General features: G+C 45.3%; 1 protein-coding gene across 1 annotated transcript in view; it reads left to right on the top strand.

The window, feature by feature from the left end:
- The window catches only part of CFAP20DC (CFAP20 domain containing), a 692,474-nt gene that overhangs the window by 539,006 nt on the left and 132,837 nt on the right, over positions 1-20,631 (top strand). The window contains exon 14 of the mRNA XM_073644645.1: positions 3,715-4,086. Within this exon, the coding sequence (XP_073500746.1) occupies positions 3,715-4,086 (372 nt within the window). The remainder of the gene's footprint in view (positions 1-3,714; positions 4,087-20,631) is intronic.

Raw genomic sequence — 20,631 nt, 5'->3', positions numbered from 1 at the left:
TTTATTTGACTTATATGGAGTAAAATAGGAATTTGTGAGAGATGTCTATCAAAGTTTTCACTAGTCCAGCGTATTCAGCGTATACATCAGAATCTGGGCCAATGTGGCTTCTATGAGGTCCCAGAGGAGAGCGTGGTTAGGCTGACCGCATCCCCTATTTTGATGGACGGAGGTGACAAAGCCTATGTCCACTCCAAAGGGTGCCGATAGCTAACTCAAGGATCATGAAAAGGATCTGAGGCAAGAAAGCACCAAGTCCTTCTATCCCAGGTGTTTGGTTGCACCAGTAGGAAGCCCAATTTTATGCTTTTCCTTTGAGACCCCTTAAATAGAAAAATTTTGCTTGGCAAATAGGGATATTTTTAGTTCACGCTCCCAGGAGAACCCAATTTGGACAGGAAGAGTTGACATAAATCCTACCCTTTTCATACAGCATTTTCTGGGATTGTTTCAAAAAATTTTGGACTGCTATTTCCTGTAGGTGGCACTAGAGTTCCAGTCCTCTTCCTCTCTGAAGAGACAATTTGGACACTCTTAACAAATTCCTGAATGATTATTGCTAACTATGTTTCTGCAAAATAGCAAAGTCTCCTGGTTTCATGAGCATGGTCGCCCAAAGAGTGTGGAGGTCCACCATCGTCACTCTGTTGGTTGCCTAAATACTTTTGTTTCACTACATAGTAAGCGGCATTGCTACTGCACAAAAATATTCATTGTGGTTGTAGTCTCCAACATGTAACTCTCCAGCAGTTGAGAGTCTGAAATTTATTGAAGGCCTGCTGGGAATTTTTCATTTTATGACAATTTTAGGAGAATTAGAGCTCATGCAGTAGGCCATATTAAAGATCCATCTTAAGTAGAGGGCTTTTATGGAATTGTAAGAGCCCTCTACTCCACTGTACCTCCATATTGTTACATCTACAGTTATGCTAAAAAGGTTACATACCCCGGTAGAATTTTTGCTTTCCTGGCCTTGTTTCAGAGAATATGAATGATAACAAAAAGCTTTTTCTCCACTCATGGTTATTGGTTGGGTGAAGCCATTTATTGTCAAACTACTGTGTTTTCTCTTAATGACAACCAAAAACATCCAAATGACCCTGATAAAAAGTTCACATACCCCAGTTCTTAATACCATGTATTGCCCCCTCTAATATCAATAACAGCTGGAAGTCTCTTGTGGTAGTTGTGGATGAGGTTCTTTATTTTCTCACATGGTAAAGCTGCCCATTCTTCTTGGCAAAAAGCCTCCAGTTCCTGTAAATTCCTGGGCTGTCTAGCATGAACTGCGAGCTTGAGATCGCCCCAGAGTGGCTCAATGATATTGAGGTCAGAGGACTGATATGGCCACTCCAGAACCTTCACTTTGTTCTGCTGTAGCCAATGACAGGTTGACTTGGCCTTGTGTTTTGGATCGTTGTCATGTTGGAACGTCCAAGTACGTCCCATGCGCAGCTTCTGGGCTGATGAGTGCAAATTTGCCTCCAGTATTTGCTGATAACGTGCTTCATTCATCTTTCCTTCAACTTTTACCAAGTTTCCTGTGCATTTGTAGCTCACACATACCCAAAACATCAGTGATCCACCTCCATGCTTTACTGTAGGAATGGTGTTCCTTTCATCATAGGCCTTGTTGACCTCTCTCCAAATGTAACGTTTATGATTGTGGCCAAAAAGTTCAATTTTGGTCTCATCACTCCAAATTACCTTGTTCCAGAGGTTTTGAGGCTTGTCTCTGTGCTGTTTGGTGTATTGTAGGCGAGATAGTTTGTGCCATTTGTGCAGTTATGGCTTTCTTCTGGCGACTCGACCATGCAGCCCATTTTTCTTCAAGTGCCTCCTTATTGTGCATCTTGAAACAGCCACACCGCTAGTTTTCAGAGAGTCCTGAAATTCTGCTGATGTTATTTGTGGGTTTTTCTTTGCATCCCGAACAATTTTCCTGGCAGTTGTGGCTGAAATGTTTGTTGGTCTACCTGACCATGGTTTGGTTTTTACAGAGCCCCTGATTTTCCATTTGTTAATCGCAAGTTTGAACACTGCTGACTGGCATTATCAATTCCTTGGATATCTTTTTGTATCCCTTTCCTGTGTTATACAGTTCAACTAACTTTTCCCGTAGATCTGTTGATAATTCTTTTGCTTTCCCCATCACTCACAATCCAGAAACGTCAGTGGCTGGATGAAAGATGCAAGAGTCTGTCTGGATCCCAGAAACTCACTCAGCTTTTATTCACACACACTGATTACAAGCAAACAGGTCACTGGTGAGGATGTTACCTTTAGTAGCCATTCAAACCCATTTGTGTCATATTCTGTGCATGTTATCAGGCCAAAATCACCAGGGTATGTGAACTTTTGATCCGGATGATTTGGATGTTTTTGGTTGTTATTAAGATTTAAAAAGAGAAAACACAGTAGTTTAACAATAAATAGCTTCACCCAACCAATAACCGTGAGTGGAGAAAAAGTATTTTTGTTATCATTCATGTTCTCTGAAACAAGGCCAAGAAAGCAAAAATTCTGCCAGGGTATGTAAACTTTTGAGCACAACTGTATGTCTGTGATAGCTCCTTTTATTTCTGTCACTGATAATCTCCACGCCATAGTTACTGGCAACATAGGGCAACAGTGCTACATTTTATGTTGACATTTTAGGACTAGTGATGCCATCCAGAGAAGGAGCTTGGGGATTAACTCCTGACTTTAGATTTCTAATTACTCCCTTCAGTGAGGCTTGGGTGGAGCTTCACTCTATATAAACACTTATCTCCCTGTCTACAGTGCCAGTTATAAGTTCAGCTTACTCCGGTTCACTCTTCTTTTCTTTATTCCTGCTTGGCCAGCTTGATTCCGGTTTTTGACCTCAGCCCATGATTTTGACTATTCCTCTACCTGATGATTCTGTTCTTGTCCCTGAGCACGTGGTATTGACTAAGTTTCCTGACTATTCTCTGCCAGCCTGCACCCTGGGCCATCAGCTACTCCATAGACCAAACCCTGGGTCCCCTATGCAAGTCCAGATCCATGTTTAGGGGTTAAAGAGTGAAGACCCAGGCACCCCCTAGGATCTGCTAGATGGAGCGGCTACTGCAAAACTTGTTTGTAAAAGCTCTATTAAGAGCTGCCAGGCTACCATGCATAGAGATCCCTGACATATATGCCTCCACTTCTATACATTGCCATAAAGAGTTTTGGGGCTTAGTCCATCGGACTCCATATGCACAGTGGTATTCTCTGAGAGAAGAACTGCATCTAGGTAAAAATATTTGCATATACTTGGAGCCTGACGGAGCTTGGACAGCAGTGTATGTGCCAGGCAATCCTCTGAGTGTCCCAAGTTGCAATAAAATAAAGTAGCCCAACCATTGCAGCCTCATTACGACCAACAGTGAACCTTATTTGATGGTGATAGTAAGGGAGAACACTGGATGATGAGATTTTTCACTTTGGGGGCGGGGGGGGGGATAAAACAATGACCCATGTTTGTATTGATAATGTGACCTGTGTACCATAACATTGGTAGTTTAATATGACCATGAATATGACATATATCTGAAGGATGAGTATCCCATTCACTTGAATATGCATAACAATGTGAATATGGACTTTGTGTTAATTAGTGTGGTCTTTGGCTTTTCTATTCAAGAAAACCCAATTTTTTTAGCAAATAGAACTATATAGTAACCATGTTATTTCATTTTCTTTTAATAGGAGAGTCTTTTTTTCCCATGGACTTCCAGCCCCAAACCAGACCATGACACAACCCAGTTATCCGAGTCATCACATCTAGTAGACATTACTAGCAGAAGCTCCGATAGTTCCTCAAACGCACAGTCAAACATCAAGGCTTCCTCTTCAAACACTGAAAAAGGAGCGAAGACAGGAGGCTTCTGCACTCAGAAAAGCCTGATGCCAACTCGCAGCTTGTCCCCAAGCGGAAGCAGAAATGAAATCTCTAAGGGAAATTCAGTCATTTCGAAAATTCAACAATTTGTATCAGATAAAACGCTAAGGACTTCAATGAGTAAGAAATCCCTGAAGGAAATTCCCAAAGAGGAGAGGAAAATGACAGATGAAGCTTCAGTAAGTGAATGAAAACATCTTGCTTTATGCTCGATTTCCTCCTATTATTGTTAAGATGGGAGGACATTTTGTTCTTTAAATTTAAGGTGGCATCAAAAATAATTCTTATAAAAATGTTTTAAATTATCACTCAATAGTCCTGCAGTCCATTAGTCCAAGGGGAACCATGCTTTAAATCAAAAGCCAACAGAGTGACCAAGCTTCTCAAATTTTGCCAAGAACCCGCTTCAGTTATTTGGGATTGTCACAAATGAACAACCCCTTAGAATGAAGCTACACCTATTATTTGCCGATCTCCAATTATCTAACTTTGCTAGCCAACAGCGATCATGTTTGATTGTTGGTGCAAACCTTATGTGGCCACTAGTTTCTATATTGGGATAACAGGTCTGCCGGATAGGGTGTTGCTTTTTTCTAGAATATAGGTTGTCAACCGAGGGTATGTGTACCCCCAAGTGGTATTGGGGATACTAACACTGTCTACATCCCCCCTCTATGATATCCAAGTGTCAAACCAGGGAAAGTTGATGACATTAGGACAACCCTTTTTAGAAAATTTAAAGAGCCCCTTTAGTAACCACAAATCGTAATTTATTTTAAGCCAACAATCCCCTATAAAAATTTAATGACATCAAAGTATCTAAAAGGCTATGAAAACTGCATGTAAAAGTACATGGCACCTACTCCCTCAAGATACATGTACCACAAGATGAGAACCTAATTGACCAAGGTGGGCGAAACACGTTTAAAGTAAGCTGTGCGCTGGAATGAAATTCTCTTGACGTGATAAAATTGAAGGTTTTATTAGCACTGCATGTTTCGACACTGAACCTGCGTTTTTTTCGAGTGAAAAAAAACCCAAAAGGCTGTAGGTTTTTTCACTTTAAAAAAATGCCGCTCTGACATCGAAACATGTAGTGCTAATAAAACCTTCAATTTTATCACGTCAAGAAAATTTCATTCCAGCAGCACAGCTTACTTTAAACGTGTTTCGCTCACCTTGGTTAATTTTTTCAGGTGAATGTCCGCCCCCAAAATGGGGCAGCAGCAGCTCGTATTCTTTACTCATTCAGTAGTTGTGTCTCACACAACTCCTCCAAGATAGCACCACCGATTGTCTCTTTGCCCTCCTCCACTAGGGTTCTATCCTATGTTCTGTGCACTCTATTCCCTCTACAGCTCCATTTTTCAAGATGAGAATGTAGATACTAAACTAGACGCAAATGGATTAGTGGTGGGGATGAGCGGACCCATGGAAGTTCGGGTTCTTTTACCCAATCCAAACTTTATTCCAATGTTTGGTTCGGGTACAAGACCTGAACCCGAACTTTAACCAGAACCCGAACCACATTGAAAACAATAGAGACCCAAACTTTGGGTCTGGGTAAGAAAAATAAAATCTCTATTTCTCTCTCAGACTTCCCCTGAAACTCCGAACATTGCAACGGACTTCCGGGGAAAGTCCGTGTTTGGCGGACTAACTGTCCAGTACGAACGCCAAACTTTTAAGTTTGGGTTCACTTCATCTCTAATTAGTGGGACTAAGCAATTATAGTAAAATACTCATTTATGAAATTAAGATGCTATAGGGTCAAAATTAGATAAAGGAATTGATCTTTCCAAATGATGAGGCGGCAGAAGGTTGAACTTTATTTCTGCCTCTCTAGGTCAGTGGTCTTTAATGCATGGATCTTGTTGGGTTGGTAATTTTGCAACAGATGACAAGCATCAGGTATGGGATCACTACTGTAGCACAAGCAAAGACTAAATGCACATTAGATGGGCCGATAATTGGGGAAGAGGACGAGCACTTAGAACTCTAAACAAGCTGGAAATAATCCAGTGAACAGGCAAAATGCAAAGCGAGCCTAAAAATCAGCAGTAGCGCATTATTCTGTGTAAACAGAATATGTGCCTGCCAATTTTATGTCATTCTATGCTCGCTGAGCGATCCCATTAGCATTCCATTGGTTGTATAATGGCCGCTGCCGGCACACGTTAGTGCTCCATTTTGTGATATTTGTAGCTCCAAGACATACAGTGCATTGTGAAAGTATTTGGCCCCCTTGAACTTTTCTACATTTTGTCACATTTCTGGCTTCAAACATAAAGATATAAAATTCTAATTTTTTGGGGAAGAATCAACAACAAGTGGGACACAATCGTGAAGTGGAACGGAATTTATTGGATATTTTAAACTGTTTAAAAAAAATAAAAAATGAAAAGTGGGGCGTGCAATATTATTCGGCCCCCTTCAGTTAATACTTTTGCTGCGATTACAGCTGCAAGTCGCTTGGGGTATGTCTCTATCAGTTTTGCACATCGAGAGGCTGAAATTCTTGCCCATTCTTCCTTGCAAAACAGCTCAAGCTCATTGAGGTTGAATGGAGGGCGTTTGTGAACAGCAGTTTTCAGCTCTTTCCACAGATTCTCGATTGGATTCAGGTCTGGACTTTGACTTGGCCATTCTAACACCTGGATATATTTATTTTTGAACCATTCCATTGTAGATTTTGCTTTATGTTTGGGATCATTGTCTTGTTGGAAGATAAATCTCTGTCCCAGTCTCAGGTCTCTTGCAGACTCCAACAGGTTTTCTTATAGAATGGTCCTGTATTTGGCTTCGTCCATCTTCCCATCAATTTTAACCATCTTCCCTGTCCCTGCTGAAGAAAATCTGGCCCAAACCATGATGCTGCCACCACCATGTTTGACAATGGGGATGGTGTTTTGAGGGTGATGAACTGTGTTGCTTTTACGTCAAACATATCGTTTTGCATTGTGGCCAAAAAGTTCGATTTTGGTTTCATCTGACCAGAGCACCTTATTCCACTTGTTTGGTGTGTCTCCCAGGTGGCTTGTGGCAAACTTCAAAGAAGACTTTTTATGGATATCTTTGAGAAATGGCTTTCTTCTTGCCATTCTTCCATAAAGGCCAGATTTGTGCAGTGTACGACTGATTGTTGTCCTATGCACAGACTCTCCCACCTCAGCTCTAGATCTCTGCAGTTCATCCAGAGTGATCATGAGCCTTTTGGCTGCATCTCTGATCAGTCATCTCCTTGTTCGAGATGAAAGTTTAGAGGGACGGCCGGGTCTTGGTAGATTTGCAGTGGTCTGATACTCCTTCCATTTCAATATGATCACTTGCACAGTGCTCCTTGAGATGTTTAAAACGTAGGAAATCTTTTTGTATCCAAATCCGGCTTTAAACTTCGCCACAACAGTATCTCGGACCTGCCTGGTGTGTTCCTTGGTCTTCATGATGCTCTCTGCACTTGAAACAGAACCCTGAGGCTATCACAGAGCAGGTGCATTTATACGGAGACTTGATTACACACAGGTGGATCCTATTTATCATTACCAGTCATTTAGGACAACATTGGATCATTCAGAGATCCTCACTGAACTTCTGCACTGAAAGTAAAGGGGCCGAATAATATTGCACGCCCCACTTTTCATTTTTTATTTTTTTTAAAAAAAGTTTAAAATATCCAATAAATTTCTTTCCACTTCACGATTGTGTCCCACTTGTTGTTGATTCTTCCCCCAAAAAATTAGAATTTTATATCTTTATGTTTGAAGCCAGAAATGTGGCAAAAGGTAGAAAAGTTCAATGGGGGCCAAATACTTTCACAATGCACTGTATCTCAAGTGGAATTGCCCTTTAAAACTAGTATTTTTACAAAAGTATGGGTGGCAATTGGGGTCAAAAATTATTTTGGCAATTTGGTTTCATTAGAAATCTTGCCCCTTTTGCCTTCTATATCTGCTGTGCTGTATGCTGGCTGCAGAATCAATTAACTGAGAATCTTTCAGTGAGCACACTAAGAGGATCTGACAGGGAATTTGCAATTATTTTATCTGTCATTTTTTGTTCTCCTTTCAGCTGATTTATAACCACAGATCACATCAAAGTTGAACATGCAGGGAATCATAGAGCCTGTAAAAGCCAAATGGTGCAAAATATTTAATGAAACCCAATTGTAGAAATGATTTTTAGCCCAAAATACATACATTTAAGGGGAAAAAAGCAAAAATTGGACAATCCCTTTAAATGTAAAAGTAAAGTTTAATAATTGAAGTATAAAATCTTTAATGCTATATCATCGTGTCGGCTGTTTAGTATTTTAAAAAAAATAGTCGTGTCGCTTCTGTTTGTGTTTTTTATTTTCTTACTTTCCAGCATTGTGTTTTAAGATCCCAGTTTCTTAAGTATAAAAGACAGGTTCTGTCTTAGAAAACAATGGCTGGAAGGCAATATAATAAGAGCCCTACTTCCAATTTATTGATTCAGTAAGGTTTATATTTGCCCACTGCGACAGGGAATTGATTCGGGAAGGTTTATATCTTCCAACTGTGAGCTCCGGTCAGTTATACAAAGTCTTTGTTTATCCTCCCTACGGAGGGGAAAAATAGAAAGTTGAAGAGGTTATGGATGGTTCACAAGTAAAAAAAAAAAGGCACCGAAAATGAAGCTGAATTATTAAGTTGGGCTTTTAATAGTTACGACAGATCTAGAACTATGCAATATACACATAAGTACATGTATTATACTCATGTTTGATTCTTTTTAAATAAAGTTCATAATGCAAATAGTTAACTAGATAATGGCCCTACAGGGTATTTATATTTTTTGCAACATTGTTTTCAAGATTTTATTTCTTCAATACAACTAAAACAAGAAAAAAAAACTCCTACCGTTTGGTGTATTCAGCTCCTAAGCAGTTCAATATGTCTCCAGGTCCACACACTACAAAGAAACCCGGTGTAATCTGATTCTGAAGTGATGCTAACCTAATCCCCTTTGTTTATCTACATTGTTGTCTTTAGTTTGTAGTGGGGCCTGACCAGTGTTTACCCCTCCCCCTTCCTATCTAGGGCCAAGCTCTAGGGACATACAGCGTTTAGGGTTCTGCTCGGCGATAGGTGTGGAACCTATATGGGGACAGTAGGGTAGACAGGGTGATATTATATCTGCCCCTAGTGTTTGGCTTCCACCACCTCTTCCCTTCGTGTTGCACTTAGTCTTTCCCACACCTTGCGTGACACTTGGTCAGGATGAAAATGATCTGAAAACCATGTTTCTCTCTCATACATAGCAGCAATATATCTGCAGAGCTGTACAAATATCATCACACACGACCCGCTCCCGCTGAGGGACACAACCAAATTTTCCTATCAGACACAAGATGGCAATTTTCATATGAAGCCTGTTATCCGATCAGTGTGATTTGGGGTTAGGAAAGAAACTGGAGTACCTAGAGAAACCATCTCATACACATGGGGAGAACACACAGACCTCACATCTGCTGTGCCATTTTTGGTTTTCAGATCCGTCATAGAAGTAGAATATTGTGAAGACCCAGACCCATCACACAATGGACACCAACAGTGTCCATTGGACCCCGTTGACTTACTGTTAATCAAGTACCATCATGATACCCGACATTTGACAGAAAGAATAATCCTGCGTGAAGTAATATTTTTTCCATCAAAGATAAAGTCAATGTCCAAGTGTCCGATGATGGAGTTAGGCAAAAAGATTTACAAAATACTTGTCCAGGGGCAACGTCAATAGCCAGAGGCCACTGGACCAGAGCACTGGAAACCTTCTACTACCTGTAATATTCCTGACTCCTCTTCTGATTAGTAGACCGCCATGAAGTCATTGCAATGTGGCTCAATGCACACATGATGTACCATGGCCTACTAATCCAAAGAGGTATTGTGAATGTTGTAGATAGTAGGAAGTTTGAAGACCTCTGTTTCGGCAGCCATGGACTACCAATATGGTTGCTGGTCCATGATCTAGCAAACCCTTTTGCTCAATTCTATCCAATGCAAGTGCGAGCAGACCCTTACTTGCCTTCATTGTATTCATGCTAAGCAATTTTGCCAGGTGCCACAGTTTCATCTTTACTGTGGCCTAGGGACGCTGTGAGTGACAGCTCAGCCGCCCTATGGGATCTGGAGTGTAATGGACTGTCGGTGTTGTGATTGACAGTCCCGTCATCCAATCTGATCCTGGGGCATGCTGGGCTGTCAGCATTGTGATTGACAGCCCTGCTGCTCAATCTGGCCTAGGCTGCGGGTGTTTCTGTAGCACCCCGAGGGCTCGGTTGCTACAGAGGTATTGCATCTCACCTAGAGGTGTGATATCTCACTTCCAGGTAAGGATGGAGTGTGGATTAGTACCCCGACAGCTGCATGCACTACACCACATTTCCGGGGGGCAGGGCGACCGATATGCCCCTAAGTTGGGCACGACAGTCCCTGTCCCTGGCTGGAGTGGGGGGAGGGAACACCTAGGAAGGGGGAACCCTGTAGTGCAGGGGCAGAGAGGAAGCAGTTCCTGGATGCACAGAGAGAGAGATATAAAAGGTGGGGGCCATCTTAGAGCAGCAGCCAGTCAGAAGAGGAAAAGAGCAGGAGCAGGGCTCTATGGAGCTCTGCTCCAGGAGGCGGACCTAGTCTGAGAGGCCCAAGACAGAGAGAAGACAGGGAGCAGGGCTGCTGCATGGGCTCTGCTCCACAGGCAGGCCCTGTCAGGAGGACTGGGCCTGAAGGAAGAGGGAAGAAGGAAGGGGAGCGGAGGAGGCTCCAGGAACACAGAGGAAAGAAGGGACCCCAGGGGTGTGGACCGGCTGGTAGCCACCATACGCCCGTATCTACCTGCATAGAGGGGTCAGGCCAAGGGGGGAGACCGGTCCCCAAAACTAGTGGAGGCGGGGAACTACCCTCAGCTAGAAACCAGAGGCTGCGACATTTCAAGTGGCGCACCCCCTCACTACACCCGCTAGGAATGCACCATATAGGGTCCAGGGAAACGGAATGCACGTTTGCCCGCCAAAGCCCGAGGCAGCTGGACAGAAGCGTGGTCACTGGTGGGGTACGACAGGCCAGAGGAAGGACACATAAAGGGGGTCCTGTGAAACACTCCGGAGATACCTGGGAGTCGGCCGAGCCCCTCACCTGGTGAGCACAGTGCGTCGTGGGCAGCCGTTACCTGCAGAAGTGGTCTGGATAATAAGAACTGTGAGTAAAGACCCTGGACTGCATCACTGACTCTGTGTCGTCACTGCTACTCCTGCACCATCACCCCCATCCTCCGCATACACTGCCCTGAGGCTACACTCCTCCCGTGGGGAGTTGTACTACACTCTGCTGCACCCACAACACCAGCCTCAGCAGTCTGCCCTGCAGCTGCGGTTCATCCTGACCGCAATCCACGAGTGGCGTAGTCGGACATTTAATCTCAAAACCTTATAAATAGACTGCCATTTGGTTTGACCACCCTGAGCCACGGACCGGGTCACCGCCACGCAGAGACTACAACCCCCAGCATCCCACAAAAGGCCCAGGGGCGTGTCATTTCCCCAGGTGCCTCCCGTCCTTGGTGATTTGCTAGTTACTTAGCTGGCTAGCTGTGAGCAGTCTAGTGTCAGCTGTAGCTTAGCTTTGTTTGGTGTGTGCTTAGCTCTGTGTCTGATTGTATCTTATTCTCTAATCTTGTTGCTGGACCTAAGATTTGTCGTGACCATTCTTGTGGATTGTCCCTTCTGCTCTTGACATACTCTGACTGCAGGTACCTGACCCCAGACTTGGCCTCTGACTATCCATTTATCCAACTCCCTTGTCTTTACGTACCCACCTGGCATTTGACTCGAGCATGTTACCTGACCATGCCTTTGTCTTGCCCCTCTGTACCACGAGTCCTCCTGATATCTGACCTAGGACCTCCTGACTACCATGTCTTACGGCTTGTCCATGAGTAGTGACTCGGCATCACACCATTGTTGTAAACATGCTGGTACCTCTCATTACTTATGTGTTTTTTTGCCAGATGGTGCAAATCTGCAAAGCTTTGTCCAAGCAAAGCAATCTTTGGAAATGTACAAGGGCCAACAAGATCTAAGGTTAGGCTGAATTTAATCTTCCGAAATTGAGATTTGGTCATGCAACTAGTATAAGAAACGGTGTAATTTCCAATGTTGCCATAGGACCCTCTATACACTGTAAATCCATAATATTGGCTAATTGCCCAAATATACAGTACTGACCAAAAGTTTGGACACACCTTCTCATTTAAAGATTTTTCTGTATTTTCATGACTATGAAAATTGTACATTCACACTGAAGGCATCAAAACTATGAATTAACACATGTGGAATTATATACTTAACAAAAAAGTGTGAAACAACTGAAAATATGTCTTATATTCTAGGTTCTTCAAAGTAGCCACCTTTTGCTTTGATGACTGCTTTGCACACTCTTGGCATTCTCTTGATGAGCTTCAAGAGGTAGTCACCGGAAATGGTCTTCCAACAATCTTGAAGGAGTTCCTAGAGATGCTTAGCACTTGTTGGCCCTTTTGCCTTCACTCTGCGGTCCAGCTCACCCCAAACCATCTCGTTTGGGTTCAGGTCTGGTGACTGTGGAGGCCAGGTCATCTGGCGTAGCACCCCATCACTCTCCTTCTTGGTCAAATAGCCCTTACACAGCCTGGAGGTGTGTTTGGGGTCATGGTCCTGTTGAAAAATAAATGATGGTCCAACTAAACGCAAACTGGATGGAATAGCATGTCGCTGCAAGAAGCTGTGGTAGCCATGCTGGTTCAGTATGCCTTCAATTTTGAATAAATCCCCAACAGTGTCACCAGAAAAGCACCCCCACACCATCACACCTCCTCCTCCATGCTTCACGGTGGGAACCAGGCATGTAGAGTCCATCCGTTCACCTTTTCTGCGTCGCGCAAAGACACGGTGGTTGGAACCAAAGATCTCAAATTTGGACTCATCAGACCAAAGCACAGATTTCCACTGGTCTAATGTCCATTCCTTGTGTTCTTTAGCCCAAACAAGTCTCTTCTGCTTGTTGCCTGTCCTTAGCAGTGGTTTCCTAGCAGCTATTTTACCATGAAGGCCTGCTGCACAAAGTCTCCTCTTAACAATTTTTGTAGAGATGTGTCTGCTGCTAGAACTCTGTGTGGCATTGACCTGGTCTCTAATCTGAGCGGCTGTTAACCTGTGATTTCTGAGGCTGGTGACTCGGATAAACTTATCCTCAGAAGCAGAGGTGACTCTTGGTCTTCCTTTCCTGGGGCGGTCCTCATGTGAGCCAGTTTCTTTGTAGCGCTTGATGGTTTTTGCAATTGCACTTGGGGACACTTTCAAAGTTTTCCCAATTTTTCGCACTGACTGACCTTCATTTCTTAAAGTAATGATGGCCACTCGTTTTTCTTTACGTAGCTGCTTTTTTCTTGCCATAATACAAATTCTAACAGTCTATTCAGTAGGACTATCAGCTGTGTATCCACCAGACTTCTGCACAACACAACTGATGGTCCCAACCCCATTTATAAGGCAAGAAATCCCACTTATTAAACCTGACAGGGCACACCTGTGAAGTGAAGACCATTTCCGGGGACTACCTCTTGAAGCTCATCAAGAGAATGCCAAGAGTGTGCAAAGCAGTCATCAAAGCAAAAGGTGGCTACTTTGAAGAACCTAGAATATAAGACATATTTTCAGTTGTTTCACACTTTTTTGTTAAGTATATAATTCCACATGTGTTAATTAGTGTTGAGCCACCCCCGTAGTGTTCGAGTTCGGTTCGGTTCGTCGAACACCCGTGTGTTCGCCGAACTGTTCGTCGAACTGTTCGTCGAACACCTTCGAACACCGTTAAAACCAATGGCAGGCAAACAAAAACACATAGAAACACATAGAAAACACCTTCAAAGGTGTCCAAAAGCTGACAAACTGCTCAGAAGACACAACTAACACATGGAAAAGTGACAAGTACATATAGTCATGCGAAAATAAAAGAGGTGGAGGAGTAAAAGGAGGGGGAGACACAGATATAGGCATGTCATGCCCTTCTAAAATCCAAAAAGTGAGAAGCCGACACGGCCAGTCCGCTCCTGCCCGTGCCACCTCCGTGTCGCCGGGTTTGTGCCAGAACCGTGGTGAACCCTGATGGCCAGCCCCCCTCTCCCAATACTGGTGCCTGTCCGCTGGTGGGTCGAGCGAGCCCCCCTGTGGTGGAGGCAGCACTAAGCTTTTTAATTTAAATTGTCTCTCTAATTTGAATGAATACACTTTAAATCCATTTACAAGGATCTATTGGAGGGCAAGTCTCATGCCAGCAGCCGCGTAATTCCAGCTCCAGTAGCGTCCACTAAAGCTGCTGCAGTTAAAAAGCTTTTATAAGGATCGAGCTCGGCTGTCCACCGCAAGGCATCCTACTGCCAGTCCCAGCCCCTATGCCTTGGGGTGCCTCCTGATGCTCTTCACTGAGTATCCCATGGTCCCGAAGCATTTCCTTTGAAAAAATTAAGTGTCTAAACTACAGGTGGTGTAGCTTGCTTAACAGCCGGGATAATCCGCTGACTAGCAGACACTGCTACTAGGCACAAAGTATTTCCTGGGCTAGATGCAGTTAAAAATTTGTAATTAGATACTCTCGTTGGATGCTGAGAAAGCATTCCATAGAGTCTCCTGGCACGCCATATATGATTCTCTTAAAAAGCTTGGGGTAGGGGTCTAGGGGACCCTTTTATAGCCAAAATCACGGCTCTGTATCGCAATACGTCACCTAGGCTGAAGATAAATGGAACTGTAGCACCCTGAGGGCTCGGTTGCTACAGACGTATTGCACCTCACCCAGAGGTGTGATATCTCACTCTCAGGTAAGGATGGAGTGTGGATCAGGACCCGACACCTGCATGCATTACACCACATTGCCGTGGGGCAGGGCGACCAATATGCCCCTGAGATGGGCACGACAGTCCCTGTCCCTGGCTGGAGTGGGGGGAGGGAACACTGAGGAAGGGGAACCCTGTAGTGCAGGAGCAGGGAGGAAGCAGTTCCTGGGTGCATTGAGAAGGGAGTATAAAAGGTGGGCACCATCTTAGTTCAGTGCAGAGAAGTCTGAGCAGAAGTGGCAGGGAGCAGGGGCTCTGCATGAGCTCTGCTCCGGAGGCGGGCCTAGTAACAGAGGCCCAGGCCTGGAAGAGGGAGAAGGAAGGAAGAGGAGCGGAGAACGAGGAATGAAGGGATCCCAGGGGTGCGGACGGGCGAGTCGCCACCGCACGCCCGAATCCACCTGCGTGGAGGGGTCAGGCCAAAGGGGGAGACCGGTCCCCGAACTAGTGGAGGCAGGAAACGACCCTCAGCTAGAAACCGGAGGCTCTGACATTTTATGTGGCGCAGCCCCTCGCTACACCCGCTAGGAAGGCACCACATAGGGTCAGGGAAACTGGCGCCAAGTTTACCAAGAGGAGGCCCGAGGCAGCCGGACAGAAGTGTTGGTAAGAAAGGCCAGACAAAGGACACACAAAGGGGGTCCTGTGAAGTGCTCCAAAGTTATCTGGGAGTTGTCTGAGCCCCTCACCTGGTGAGCACAGTACGACGTGGGCAGCCGTTACCTGCAGACGTGGTCTGGATAATAAGAACTGTGAGTAAAGGCCCTGGACTGCATCACTGACTCCGTGTCGTTACTGCTGCTGCCCTGCACCATCACCCCCATCCTCCGCATACACTGCCCTGAGGCTATACTCCTCCCGTGGGGAGTTATGCTACGCTCTGCTGCACCCACAACACCAGCCTCAGCGGTCTGCCCTGTAGCGGCGGTTCACTCTGACCGCAATCCACGGGTGGCGTAGTCGGACATTTAAACATCAAAACCACATAAATAGTTCCGCCACTGGTTTGACCGCCCTGAGCCACGGAACCGGGTCGCCGCCACGAAGACTACAACCACCAGCATCCACCAAAAAGGGTCCGGCTCCGGGTGTCCCAAGGCCTAGGGGGTGCGTCAGAACATTTTCATCACCTTTCACAATCACCAATGGGACAAGGCAGGGATGTCCTCTGTCCCCTCTCTTATACATCCTAGTGAACCTGCTCTCATCAATTCGCCATAACCCCAATATTAGGTGGATTGAGGTGGGAGGCACCGAGTACAAGTGCTCTCTATTTGCTGATGATGTCCTAGTATATATCACTCAATCACATATATCCATCCATGCTGTTATGGCTGAAATAGATCACTTTGTTACATGGTAAAATTTTAAAATCAATGCAGCGAAGTCTGAGGCCCTCGATGTCTCCCTCCCCAAATCCATATAGGATTCCATCCAGTCCAACTTTCCCTTTGCCTGGCCCTCACAGGGTATCAAATACTTAGGAATTCCTATTCATAGAGACCTCTCCCATCTATGTTATCTTAATTTTGGGCCCTTTATTGAACAATTCCATACAGACCACGGTTGGGCAAGTTAGAACTGTAAGATTCACTACGTGAACCGCTGGTGTTTTGTGGAAAAGCACATGTACACCGCGTTCCAAATTATTATGCAAAAAGTGTTTAGGAGTGATAAGGGAAGAGTTTGTTTGTTTGTCAGTTAAACTCATTGATGGTGATGTGTGTCAGGGCTCTTTATATCACTGTAAGCAATTGCAGACACCTGTGCTAATTAGTTTGGCAGGTGTGTCCAATGAAAGGCAAGACTACTTAAGAAGGCTCTCTCACATTATTAAGCAGCCTACATTTTCTGCCAAAATGGGAAAGAAAAAGGATGTGTCGGCTGCTGAGAAGCAACAAATTGTGGAGTGTTTAGGTCAAGGCATGACTACAATCAACATTGTGCGATGATCAGGATGAAGTGTCTTGGCAATCAAGAAGTATGTAGCTGATTCACAGTACACACGTGTGCATGCTGATAAGGGCAAATTGAGGACTCTTTCCTACAGGCAATTACATCAGGTTGAAAGAGCAGCGGCAAAAATGCCTTGTCATAGCAGCAGACAAGTTTTTGAAGCTGCTTGTGCCTCCAACGTCCCCCGAACAACAAGATGCAGGGTCCTTCAGAGGTTTGCAGCTGTGCATACGCCATCCTGTCGACCTCCTCTATCCACTTCACACAAGCAGAAACGGCTCCAGTGGGCCAAACATTACATGAAGACTGATTTCAAAACTGTTTTGTTCACGGATGAGTGCCGTGCAGCGCTCGATGGTCCAGATGGATGGAGTGGAGGATGGCTGGTTGATGGACACCCCATGCAAACACGGCTACAGCGCCAACAAGGAGGAGGTGGAGTAATGTTTTGGGCTGGAATCATGGGGAGAGAGATTGTCGGCCCCTTTAGGATCCCTGAAGGCGCTAAAGATGAACTCCATAATGTATGTGGATTTTCTCAAACAGCACTTCCTGCCATGGTTCAAGAAGAAGAACCGTGTATTTCACAGCAAGATCATTTTTCTGCATGATAATGCACCATCTCATGCTGCACATAAAACATCTGCATCTCTGGCTGATATGGGCATAAAAGGGGACAAACTTATGGTGTGACCCCCATGCTCCCCTGACCTCTACCCCATTCAGAACCTTTGGAGCATCATTAAAAGGAGTGTCTATGATGGCGGGAGGCAGTTCACATCTAAGCAACAGCTCTGGGAGGGTATGCTGTCCTCATGCAAAACAATTGAAGCAGAAACCATCCAAAACCTGACAAATTCAATGGACGAGAGAGTTCAGAAGCTCCTTTCGAAAAAGGGGTCCTATGTGAAAATGTAACATCACCTAGAATAAAGTTTTGAGTTGAAAACTGTTTGATTTCAGTTTCTAACAACCTGCTAATGCTTATAATTTCAAAAATGACAATTTTTTTGGTCTTTATTAAAATGAAAAGGTTGATCGAAAAGTTTGGGGGATCTAAGAGTGTGGCAACCCAGTAGTCATGATTACTTCGAATTCTGACAATATGAGGGTCATGCTGCAGGTAGTGCAGCAAGAAGGCACTTATGTGTCTTGCGCATCTCGGAGCCCCAAAATTATTTTCCGGGCTAGATGCAGCTAAAAATTATTTTTAATTTTAAATCTGGTGGAGCTTATTATAGATGGCCTAATAGGATCAGTGCTGCACACTGCTACAAAGCCCAAATTATTTTCCAGTCAAGATACAGATAAACATGATTAGTAATTTGAAAGCTTAAAACGTTTGGTAGGGTGATTTTAACCAATCATCAAGCTTTTACTCTCCCCAGGATGACACAGGGGTAGAAAAGTCGTTTCGGATCCATGATTTGTTCATCTTTATGAACGTGAGTCTGTCTACATTATCAGTGGAGAGCCGCGTGCGCTTATCTGTCAGCACACCACCAGCAGCGCTGAACACACGTTCAGACAGAACGCTGGCTGCGGGGCATGACAAGATCTCCAAGGCGTAAGTGGCTAGCTCCGGCCATTTATCCAGATTGGAAGCCCAAAAAGAGCAAGGGTCCAGTGACACAGTCGTGGCTTCAATGTTTACTTGGAGATACTCCTGTACCATCGTCTCTAGGCGTTGACTATGTGTCAGACTTCTTGTCTCCTGTGGCCTTGCAAAGGATGGGCTAAAAAAGTGGTGAAATGATTCCGCAAAATTGATGTTACCAGCAGATACTGTGGTTCTGTTACGGTTTGAGTGCTGAACACTTGACGGTCCCACGGTTGGCAAGTTGGAACTGTGAGATTCACTACGTGCACCACTGGTATTTTGTGGAAAAGCACATGTAAGATTCTGCAACAGTCTCTGCTGATACTCCTGCATGCGTGCATCCCTTTCTATGGCAGGAATAATTTCTGCAAATTTACTTTTGTACCGGGGATCTAACAGTGTGGCAACCCAGTAGTCAGGATTATTTCTAATTCTCACAATTCGAGGGTCATGTTGCAGGTAGTGCAGCAAGAAGGCACTCATGTGTGTTGCGCATCCAGGAGCACCAAGTCCCTGTTGTGTTGGTGGCGAGGTAACAATCATGCTTCCTTCCTCTGTCCTCTCCCCCCAACCTCGCACAACAGAAATGTGATCAAGGTCTCCCTCATCTGATGAGTCTTCCATCAGTTCGTCCTCCACTTCTTCCTGGGCTCCTGCACCTTCCTCACTAGTTTGGCTGCTACCATGCGCCCTGGTAAAACCATCTCCCCCACCCTCACATGCCTGCCGCCTTGGTGCTGCCGACCTTCTGGACCTTGCAGATGTTAGCCCTTCCGCAAACAACTCCTCCTCCTCTACTTCCTCCACCTCCTCTTGTGCCACCACCTGACTCCGAATTCTGTTTAACATTTGCTCCAGCATGTAAATCACCGGAATAGTCATGCTGATAATGGCATCGTCAGCACTAAACATCTTCGTCGCCATTTCAAAACTGTGCAGAAGGGTGCATAGGTCCCTGATCTGAGACCACTCCTCCAGCGTGATTTGCCCCACCTCTGAATCTCGTTGGCCCAGGCTATACGTCAGAACGTATTGCACCAGGGCTTGTCGGTGCTGCCACAGTCGCTGCAACATGTGCAGAGTTGAATTCCACCGGGTAGGCACATCGCATTTTAGCCGGTGAAGTGGCAGGCCCAACGACTTCTGTAGAGATGTAAGTCGCTGAGCTGCGGGATGCGAACGGCGGAAGTGAGCACACAGCGACCGTGCCCTCTGCAGAAGGCCATCTAGTCTGGGATAGTGGGCTAAAAATTGCTGGACAACCAGGTTCAACACGTGAGCCATACAAGGCACGTGTGTGACATTGCCCCGGCGAAGGGCCGCACCCAGGTTTGCAGCATTGTCGCACACGGCCTTCCCTGGTTTCAGGTCCAGTGGAGACAACCATTCATGAAATTGGTTCTCCAGAGCTGACCACAACTCCTCAGCTGTGTGACTCACATTTCCCAGACATTTCAATGTAAAAACCGCCTGATGACGTTGAGCCCTACTGCCATAGTAAGGAGGTGTGCAGGATCCCTTCTGCGCAGTTAGAAAGCTTGTGGCATGACCAGACAGGCTTTGGGTGCAGGTGGAAGACCGAGAGGAGGTTGAGGAGGCAGAAGCAGTGGAGGAACTTTGACATAAAGAGGATTGACGCACAACTCGTGGGGACGGCAAGACTTGGACAGCAGCCCCTTGTCCTGCTGTCACCATAGTTACCCAGTGCCCAGTCAGCGACATGTAACGCCCCTGTCTATGCCTACTCGTCCAAGTGTCTGTGGTGAAATGCACCCTGTCACACACAGAGTTTCTCAAAGAAGCGGTGATGTTGTGTGCGACATGCTGGTGGAGCGCAGGCACACCTTTCTTTGAGAAGTAGTGCCGACTGGGCATCTGGTACTGGGGCACTGCGACGGACATAAGGTCTCGAAAATCCTCTGTGTCCACCAGGCGGAAAGGCAGCATTTCTGTAGCCAAGAGCTTGCAGATGGTGAAATTCAACCTCTTAGCTTTCTCATGGCTAGGAGGAAATGGTCTTTTACTTGTCCACATCTGAGGGACCGAGGGCTGGCTATTGTGCTTAGACGGGGTTGATAAGGGTGTCCCCGGCAAACTGCCGGTCTGTGAGGAAGATGCAGGCGGACATGTTAGGTTGCCTTCATCCAAAGGTGGTGCTATCGATGTCGGACAGCGCTCAACACCAGCTGGTGTTACCACCTCCAAAGAAAATGATGACCTGCCAATCACGCTGGCTGTTGCGGGTAAAGAGGTGGCAGGTCTGCGCCCCAAAACAGGTGTG

The sequence above is a fragment of the Phyllobates terribilis genome, unplaced genomic scaffold (assembly GCF_046119375.1).
Source record: "Phyllobates terribilis strain yellow unplaced genomic scaffold, ASM4611937v1 Scaffold_8__6_contigs__length_399053987, whole genome shotgun sequence".
Classification (NCBI taxonomy): Eukaryota; Metazoa; Chordata; class Amphibia; order Anura; family Dendrobatidae; genus Phyllobates; species Phyllobates terribilis.
The sequence above is the reverse complement of the archived record's forward strand: the minus strand, read 5'-3'. Positions and strand labels throughout refer to the sequence as shown.